Raw genomic sequence first — 10,377 nt, forward strand, 5'->3', positions numbered from 1 at the left:
TGTGGTTGCTGGCATCAGGGGAAAGTTTCTGGAAAACACTAGGGGGGCTTTTGCAGTTCTGCTGTCCACTGTCCCCAGGGAGCGTTTCCAGGCACTCTAAACTGCATGGAGAGTGTCTGCTCTCACAGCTCACCTTGCACATCCTGCGGGTTCCTGAACATACTGTTACTTTTAATCACCTTTGTATTAATAATCAACTTTTGTTTTGAATTTGGCAGTAACAAGAGAATGGGTTAGCAGTACCAAGCTGTATGAACAAGTAACTATCCTGGGCCAAATTATGCTGTCTTTCATGTCAATATTCCTCCGTAATACCTCTCTCACAGAGAGGGGAATGACTGCAGACTTAGCCTGTAGTTCCATCCTGACTTACTGACTTTTGGAAGTCACATTGGAAGTAACAACATTCAACGGCAGTGCAATGGCTATAGCTCACAGTTAGCAAAAGAAATCTTGTCCAACATAATTTTCCAAACGCTCTTCTGAAGTATTTAAAAATAATTTTTATTGAGGTTATTTTTACTGGTTTTTTAAACAAACTGCAGTCAAATTCTTGGACCCATGAGGTCCAAGTAAATTCCTGTTGGCTTCAAAAGGGTGAGGATCTCTGCTCAGATCTTCTGAAACCTGATTCTGGCTGAACTCCTTCCTGCCTTGGACAACTCCCCTTTTGCGAACATGTGCTAAGAGGACCTGCACGTCGAGCTGAGTATCAGATAGCGAAGTAACTGTTGCTGCTTAACGTAGCCCTCCAGCGCTTGCCCCCGGGGCAAAGGACTGCCTTCTAGGAGTGGGATTTCACACCTTCCCAGTGGAAATACCTTACCCGGCCACGGGGCTGGGAGCCATCTGCACCAGAGAAAGTGCCGTCAAGAGTTTCAGTGGGAAAGAGAGTTTGGAAACTCCTGTCTGAGAACAGGCATGAGGGAGGGAGTACCTTTTCCTCCCAGAGGATGGTAAGTGGCTTTCAGAAAGCCTTTCTTCTTCACTTACTGCAGCCTGCCAAAACAAACCAGCATGCTTGGCTCTGCTGAATGATGTGAAGCACTGCACACGGATTGCACTGTTAGAGACCACTTTGCTTACAGATCCAGGAGACATTTCTAATAATCTCCTCCTGCTGCCTTTTTTATTTCATTGTATTTTGTGTTAGTTTAAGATCACTTTGTTATAGCTTCACACCAGCTGTTGGGCTTTTATTTTATCTGTGTTATGCAGTTCTGACAAAGAAAAGGATATTTCTGTATGACAGCCATGATCACATATGTGTGATATAGTTTTCCCCATTCTTCAGGAGTCAGCCCCTCTGCTCATCCAGCAGGAGAGAGAGATGCTTATGAAGCAAACAGTAACTTCCTCAGCCCCATAACCTATGGAACTTCAGCACAGTAAGTGGGAACCTACAGTACTAGGAAAAAATGATGAAAACAACTGAATCATGGGGCTGTCCTATTGCCCAGAGCTTCCGATTTCACCTCAAACAAACCAACAGCATTAAAACAAGGCAAGCAAAGAATTTAACAGCCAAGATGTCATGAGGAGAAACAGGAGAAACAGCTGAAGGGGATATGGTGTCGTCTAAAGCCCTCACCTAAGCTAGAGTGGAAGATTTTTTTTTAGGTCATTAGAAGTTCATACATCACAAATGAACACCCTGCTCACAGACGTGTCCAGAGCATGAAATATTGTGTGGTCGCTTCAAATGTAAGAAAAGTTTCCTAAAAATGAATGAAAATTGACAAGAATTTCAAACTTAGTGACTACTAGTAGAGCTGTGTCCAATATTTCAAGTATTTCTTCTCCCACATGGCATTTTTAGCAGCACATATTTTCACGGGCACTTGTGTGAAAAATTATAGTGCACCTTCAATGACAGGTTTCCTGAAACTCCTCTTAGCACTGGGAATGAGCATGGCCTTATCCTCATACCGCACTTCACCAATGGCCTGACTTTAGAGGAGCAGAATTGCTCCTGGCACTTGCTCTCCTCTTGTCTCCTGCCTGCCCAGTGTTCAGGGCTAAAGTTACCTAGGGCATGGTTTGAGACAAGGGGATATGAGTAGGACTAATGTAGCACAAAATGTCTTTTTGCTAAGAGAGGGCATTATCCATCCATGTATTTATGTAGGTATTTAAGTCACATATGAACAAGTAAAATTTTTCACAGCTAACAAAGAGAGTCCCAGGCCTGGTGCTGAGGATGTTTCAGTCTATATTTTTAGTCCTGCTCATGGATTTTTCTTTTTACAGCCCTTATGTTTTTCATTCGGAAAGGCTATGCTACATGGGATCATTTAGTTTGTATGTAACTTACAGGTATCACAATGTCTTTTTTCAATAGCATCCATGTCTTCAGGAACTTGCACAGACCTGCTTGGGGCCTGTCCTGATGCACATTGCCTGGTGCTCCTTATAGCGATAGTCCAGTTCCTGAAGGGCCCAAAAGTCTGACCTCATAGTGTGGATATTCATCCACAAAAAGATGTAAGATGTTTTCTACACCTGGTGAACACACCCAGCCTGTGTGCAAAGTTGTGTCCATCAGTAGCTTCCATCAGTATCTATCATTGGATAATATTTTATTCTTTTTCTATCTGTAACCAAACTATCCTGCTTAGTTAAGAACAAGGAAAGAACCATGTTCATTTACATTTCTCTTTCTTGCTTTAAACACCCATACTTTGAGCACTTCTGTGGAGGTGCTGGTGCAGTGTTTCATGGCACAGCGAGGGATGTGGTGGGGGTTCCCAGGGCTGGGTAGAGACAGGGCCGGGGCAATGGAAAACAGAAATAGGCTGCTGTGACACCAGGGACTTTCTGGCAGTGTGAGTCACTGTCTGTTTTCCAAAGCCTGTTCTGAGTTTTCCCTGGGATTATGTGCTTTTCCCAGTAAATTCTGATGTGGCAGAGAACTGTGGTATGTACTGACCTCTGGCTTCAAGTCCTGGCCTCTAAGAGCCGTTGAACTGCACATGTTCTGCCCATCAAACCTCAGCTCCAAGACAGTTCTGTGGTCTAGCTCAGGGCAATCTAATTTAAGCAATACATGTATTTGGAAACCATTGGGACTGCTAATTATCTTCCTGGAATAATACAAAATTTCAAACCGATGAGATATGAGGTCAGGCCCACTGCTAATGCAGGCACACACATACAAAAATGTACCATTTTCACTTTGCAGAGAAGGGAACTACTTTGTCTAGTTTGTTTCTCTGACCTTCATAAAGCCTTAAAACACCCACCAGAAGGGATCTTTTTTTTACTGCGAAAGATTTTAATTTTGCATTGTTTTGAGGATATGTAAAGTTGTTGTTTTTTCTTAGTTGAAGATGGGTTTATTACTTCTTGTTCTGTGGCACTGTCAACACAGAACCCAAGAGTACATAAAAGATCTTAATAATATTTATTTCCAATGTTTTGGAAATAAAAAAATCGGAAAACTGAGAGCAAATAGTAAAAGTAAGCTGGCACATAGACTGGTTTCTCCTAAAGATTGCAAAAAAGCTGGTGATTAAAACTGTATGGAAAAGCTCGGTTTTGTATAGTGGAAGAAGTTTCTTACCTTTTGTTGTTGATGTTCAAGTTTGGCACAAGCATTTACTTTGAAGAAGGTTTTTGAGGGAAAACTAGAGACTGATGACTAATCAAAGGGTCAGTGTGTTTACCAGGAACTTGTCAGAGATCCTTGTTTACTCTTGCACTCAGTCACGTTCAGGTGAGAGAATTTATCCAACCACTGTACATTCCTGTATGCTTCCTACACATCCATTTATCACGCAGCTTTTACTGCCTGCCTAGGAGCAAGGATTTGACCCTATCTCCAACACCTCCTTGGTGAATGTCCAAACTTCTGGGCCTTTGCCTGGTGTTTTTCTTCACTCTCTTGCTCTATCTGATTTAAAATTAATTTTTTAAAAAGGTGTCTTATACCTTGGATAATCTAATGAGTAAAGATTCCATCAAAGCAAAAATTGACGTACAATTAGCAAATTTTGTAATCTGTAGGATATTATGGGACATAGTACCTGATACACATCCTGGAGTCTCCAGGAGGTCCCTTCTTACAATCCTAGCATTAGCTGCTGGCTCTTTCTTCCCTCTTCAGTAAGAACAGGTTTTGGGCCAAAATTCGCTGGTCAGAACCAAGTTTTCCTCTCCTGTTCTGTGTCTTGTTGGCTCTTACCTCCAGTGATGATGCGTTTTGTGCCTGTCTGTGTACATCCACATCTGCAGCCAAGCTCTGACATGATGCAGTATGTGCACCATTCCTGAAGCACGATGGGATCTTTCCCAGGAGAGCTGTATAGCTATAAAATGCTTTGAATGCTCTACTTTTTTTTCATAAATTAAGTTGTAACATCATTATCTTTTGTGCCTCTCACATGGAACAAATTCCTTGTTATGCTTTAGCGGGAATATTAGCCTGGTGCATGACCAGAGGAGCAGGCTGAAGCCAGAAAGGAGGGAGAATGTGAAAAAAATTAGTGCTGGAACTAAATGTGAGTGCCACCAGTTCAGTCACTGGATTAGGTCTAAGACTGCAGTGTTAAACACATTAGCTTTAAACACCTCAACAGCTCTACTGAAGTCATCAGGGGTTTTTACTGTGATTAAACAGCTGGGTTGAGTCCTGGCCTGTGAGCGTCAGTGCCTGTTACTCGTCTAGGATGCACTGAAAATTTAGTTAACACTCTGGGACTTCATATCAGCGACATGGTTATTGTCATTTCTGTAGTTCATTGATCTGCAATGGGTATTTCCTCTTAGGTCTGTCCTGCAGCTTCCAGAGGCCATGCATCTTTGTTCCTAATATTTTTATTCTGTTGCACTTAAACACTAAACAACTGGGCAAAACTATCAAAAAACCCTTTAATATTTAAGCTTTTTTTAATATTTAAGCTTTTTTTTCCCCAGGCCTTTCAACATCATATGTTCACTTGGTGTATTTTAGCAAATTACTTTCCCCATCCCAGTTCTACAAGTTTCCCCTGCACGCACCATTATTGAGTGTAGTTCCAGACATTGTGTCATGCGAACAGTACACCTAAGAAGATCCTGATAGGAAGGACTTAGCCATCAAACAAAAATAGCATTAAAAAAATCCCAAGCAGACTTGAAAATCTGTGTCTGGGAAAACTCAAATTCTTCACAGTAAATGATTCACTAACCGTAACAAAATATGGTGGCCAGTATAAAAAAAAGATTTTGGAGCTGCCTACTCTTGGGTATATTTTAGGTGCTGTTTTGCAGGGGGCGGCAGAGTGTCTGTGTAACTGATACATTCTACAACTCCATTTCTATCTTTGGGAAGTTGCAACTGGCATTTTAGAAATTAGCATGTCAAAATGCTGCTTCTGTCCCCTTGAATACCCCCTTGAATGAAGGAGATCAGTACCACAAGGTACCGTGTTGGCACTGCACTGTGTGTAGCACGGTGGTGAGCGGGGGGTGACGTGGATGTGACACTCTCACGGTGGCTGTCGTGTGTGCTGCGTGCGGTGCTTGTGACACTTGGTGACTGGAGCACCCCGCGTGCCGTGGGGATTGGCATTGGCACACACTCTGCCTGTGATGTGATGAGCTGTAAAAGAGAAGGCATTTCCCGGTGCCCAGGAGAGGAAATCCATGCTCAAGCGCTGTTGTCAGCAGGCCTGGTGCAGAAGCCGCTGTGCTGGTGAATATTTGTGTAATGAATAACGTGCAGACTGTGTCTCTGTCCTTCCCCACAGAGGAGGACCCAGCTGAAGACACTGCTGTGTAAGTACTGACCCACTACTGGTGAGCAGAATGGCAGGAAACCTGAGTCAGGTAGAGCCTTTCCCAACATCTGTGGAGTCGAGCCGAGGGTTGGGAGGGGAGTATCTCCAGTCAGGGAGTTTTGGACCAAGCCTGGGCACCCAAAGAGAGAAAATCTCATGGCCATGGTAGACACTGTGCCTCATGCCCACCTGCACCACAGTAAATGTTAGATCACTCCTGAAATGAAAGACAAGTATTCCATTAAAAGAGCAGGCACAGCAGAATTCCTGAAGAAATGGCTCAGCCATTCAGGAGGACACATTGCAGATAAGTTACCTATGTAATTCAAAACTCATAATATGGATTAAACTTGTTTTACTTAGAGTACTATCTAGTGTATAAGGTAAGAATGGTTTTGTGATAAAATTATTTTATCCTGTTTCGCCCCCTTTTATTTTTTACAAAAAATACCAACATTTCTGTATTCTATTAATTTTTCTGTTTGAGTACATAATTTTTTATTACTTGTTCTGGTAGGCTTTCTTACATTTATTCCTTTTTCTTTGTTTTCTGCTATGAATCTGAACATTTGCTTTATTTATTATCAATAAATGCTAAATATGCTTCAAGCTGAACACAAAAACTACTGAGATCCAAGGAAGTTTCTATAAGGGCTTCTAAGCAAACCAGGCCTCAGTTCTGGGGACTTGGAGTATGCCCACTCTTGTCATTCTAAGACTTATGAATGAAAGGCATATGCATTATTAAATGTATTCAAATACCCTTAATAATAAAGATACATTTCCTTCATCAACCACAAATGCTGCCAAAGTATTGGTGTACATGTTAATTTTCATGGCAAGAGTAGAGGTGTACCTGGACCGTATGTGAACATATCGTGTGTGTTTACTTACACACAAATCCTTAACTCATGGGAAACAAATGTGGGGACTCTCAAGACAACACTTCAAATTTGCAAAGCAATTGTTGAGGAGTTTTCTGAGCTGTAGGTATACAGTGATATCCAAAACCAGTGAGCCCTTTCAGAAGAGTTTACTATTAGTGATTTTTTGTTCCAGTCTAAAGCCTCTGAAGACACAACATTTTCAATTGTGAACTCCCCACTGAACTTGAATGAAGCCACATTCTCAGCTTCAGAGGGGCTGTGACACGTACTTACAGCTAAACATATGCTAACCTCCCCTTTTGGATCAGGATCATGTTCTCAAGTATTCCACATGCATGAAAACATGGAGTTTCTAAACTCCTGGTGCCTTCCAGTTAATGAAATATCACAGAGTAGGATAGGCTAATCCATATAATTTGCATGGAGTTCATTAAATCATTTTAACAAAATTTAACAGTTTTATTTAGCTTGATACTCAGAAATGTTATCACCCTGCTTTTAATGTGACAGGAATTGGAAGGCAATATAAAACATGGGTTTCGGTGTGTAGAATTTTTTATTTCCACAACTTAAGGATGTTGTTAAGATCCATATGCCTTTTTAAGACCTATTCTATCATTTAAAATCCAACCAGTGCTAGATAGCCAAAACCATTTATCTTTATTAGCTTTTAGTGCTCCGGAGAAGTTAAAGCAGGGATCTTTTATAACCCTTTTTTTTCTTAAAGAAGTAATTAGAAGTAAAGCTGTTTAACTCTGTTTCTGTTGTTTGCATAGAGATTTTTATTCATCAATTTAGAGTGTTTCAAATAAGAGTAAGCTAATTTTGCAAAGAAAAAGCATATTCAGTCTATGACCAAGACAGTTATTCATATGTTTTTTTCCTTTTTTTTTTTCCCCCTTTCTTCTCTTCCTCCATCCACCTCCCCCAATAGGTGACGTGCATGCAGTGGTTACAAGGGGACCATACGATGCTGGATATGATTGAAAAGAAACGTTGCCTCTGCAAAGAAATCAAAGCTCGACAGAAATCAGAGAAAGGACTCTGCAAACAGGACAGCATGCCTATTTTGCCGAGTTGGAAAAAGAATGCCGGGACCAAGAAATACAGTCCTCCTCCTTATTCTAAACAACAAACTGTTTTCTGGGACACTGCAATTTGACAGGGCTGTGGAGGATGCCCTCTCTACTGTGTTGCACCAAGCACAGGTAGCCTGCTTTCTTAATAAGGCAAAGGCTCTAACCTAAGACTTACCTACAGGTAGTGAACTTCCTAGGAACAAACACACTGGTACAGTGCTCACCTGTCAATCGAGAGAGATTTAGGTTTCCAACTGGATTAAGGCAAACATATTTATCCAGGATTTTTTTGGATCCAGAAGATATCAAAATGTAAATATTTCACCAATATATTGAAAACACCCAAACTAATACACTGTTTAAATATATATATATATATAAACGAAAAAATTTATGGAGAATTTTACTATATAATGTTACTGTTATACTGTTTTATTACCTATTTTCTATGTTCTATTCTACTGTTCACACCCACTCCCGCCACCACTATTTTATTTCTCTGACCTGCCTAGATGTGGCCTCTGTACAAAAGCATGCGGTTGTACGTGTTGTTGGAGAGGACAATGTACAAAACAACTCGGTGCTAGGGCTGTAGAAGATAACTAGAGTCGTACTTGTTAGATGTCCTTAGTTTAGGAGGGAGGGATAGACAAAGGAGAGTGTTCTGGTGGGAAGCAGCAAACCTGCAAGCGCTGAAAATACAAGTGCTCGATGTGGGTGCCCAAGTTGCATTTAAAATATTAATTGTTCTGCGTCTGTTTTCCCGTAATGTTAACCAGATGAATTGCCCTTGGTTTTATATGAACCAGTTACTAAAATGATTTGGCCAAGGAACTAAATTTTCTGCAGCAAAGCTTGGGACTGAATTTCTTCCTTGACGGCGTTCCGTTGATTAGCAGAGACCATGGTTCACTGTGACTAAGCATTGTGCAGCCCTTGGAGAGAGCCAGTTGCTCAGTGGGTTGAGCTCAGTGGGTTGACCACTGCCACCGCCGTCCCTATCCACATTTACCAACGGTCCAGAAAATAAAGGCGACAAAATCTGTTTACATGTTTATTTTTAAATCCAGCAACACATCCTAACTTACGCTCTGTCAGTCTGGAATTCAGACCCCTTGGAAGGCAGTTGGGAAATCCCTCTTGATTTCATGCGGTTTTGAAGCAGAAGCCCACGTAATGTGTTCTCCTGGCTATGCTGTTTCTTCTTCCTGGCTGCTTCTGGAATTGGCTTGCAATCCTGTATTATATTACACCCATTTTAACAGAATATTGTGTCATGACCAAAGAATTATGGTCTCCTGGTTTTAACAGGAGAAAGAGATGGCTTATACTGATTATGAGGGTGAAATCTGTGCAGTGAAATATCTTCCAAAAGGATCTGTTGAGAATGAGGGAAACTTGTACTGCATTGGAGTAGGGGGAAAAAAAGATCTATGGCATATATTTTGTATATTAAAATTTCTATCTTTGTGTCTGAAGTTTGGTAGTACAAAATTCCCTCTTTTAAACAATCATTTTAATGTTATATTCGCCAAGAAAAAAAGATGTGTTGTTTGAAACTTCTTGTTATATTGGCTTTTCTTTGAAATTATATTGTCAGCATTGCCACAGCTGTAATTGCTGATCAAAAAAGACCAAAAATAACAAATTTTAGAAGGTTTTTGTAATCTATATTGCTAAAGTTTGAGTTTCAGTAATGCTTTATCAGTAGTAGTTTCTTTTCAGCCTCTGAAATAAAGTTTTTAAATATTTTATAACTAATTAACTAATGTATATTTTGATGTCCAAACTGAGATTTCTGTAAAAGATGAAGTGTGTGTTTATATGTGTGTATGTATATTAGCATTATTGTATATGTATATATGCATATGTGTACACACATATACATGTATATATGCATGTATCTATATATACCCATAGATGTGTGCATACGTATATATCCACATACGTTAAATATTGGTGTGTTATGAATACAAAGGCTGGAATAGGTACAGAATTGAAATGCAGATTTGAAGACCCCCTCACAGCCAAAATGACAGAAGACATGAAAAAACCCAGAGGCTGTGAGGGAATCTTTGAACATGTTACATCCAAAAGACACCAACTGTATATTCTGCTTATTCTCTTTTTTTTAAAGAAAGAAAATGGCAGAAGAAAAACTCCAGAGATCTCGCAAAGTTCCAGAATCTGCTGGAAAGAAGACAACTTGTTGGTCATGAGAAATCTGTTGAGATAACAGGTTCATTATTCAGCAAGTGTTCATGCTTTGTCTTCTTTGTAATGTGGCAAGAGAAGAATTTTCTATATCCTTGTGTGAAATACTTAGCTCAGCCCTTTTCCCCAACTGCACAAAGTCACTGGTGACAAAACGCAAGCCGGTGTTCAGTCAGTTCTGCCAGTCCTTGTCCTCACTGGTCTCCTCCTGGAGCAGTTCCTTTAAAGCCGCGCTGCCGGAGCATCACTGGCAGCGCAGACCCTGGGCACACCGACGGGGGGAAGGCAGTGTCAGTGTGAACAGTTCTGTCTTTGGTAGTGTTTGTTCATATTGTGTCCTTTCCATATTGAGACTTAATAGGAATAAATATCAGGGAATTGAAGCATTCTTGTCCTAAGCAGACTTGCTTGTACACTTAGCCCACTGCAAACTCCTTG

At 40.7% G+C, this 10,377-nt stretch overlaps 1 protein-coding gene across 5 annotated transcripts in view; it reads left to right on the forward strand.

Annotated features, from left to right (window-relative positions):
* The window catches only part of NYAP2 (neuronal tyrosine-phosphorylated phosphoinositide-3-kinase adaptor 2), a 133,273-nt gene extending 125,419 nt beyond the window's left edge, over nt 1-7,854 (forward strand). For all 5 annotated transcript variants that reach the window (XM_048314148.1, XM_048314145.1, XM_048314146.1 and 2 more), the window contains one exon: nt 7,581-7,854. In XM_048314148.1, the coding sequence (XP_048170105.1) occupies nt 7,581-7,808 (228 nt within the window). In that variant the 3' untranslated portion in view covers nt 7,809-7,854. The remainder of the gene's footprint in view (nt 1-7,580) is intronic.
* Nucleotides 7,855-10,377: the final 2,523 nt, after the last annotated feature.

The sequence above is a fragment of the Corvus hawaiiensis genome, chromosome 10, assembly GCF_020740725.1.
Source record: "Corvus hawaiiensis isolate bCorHaw1 chromosome 10, bCorHaw1.pri.cur, whole genome shotgun sequence".
NCBI classification, from domain to species: Eukaryota; Metazoa; Chordata; class Aves; order Passeriformes; family Corvidae; genus Corvus; species Corvus hawaiiensis.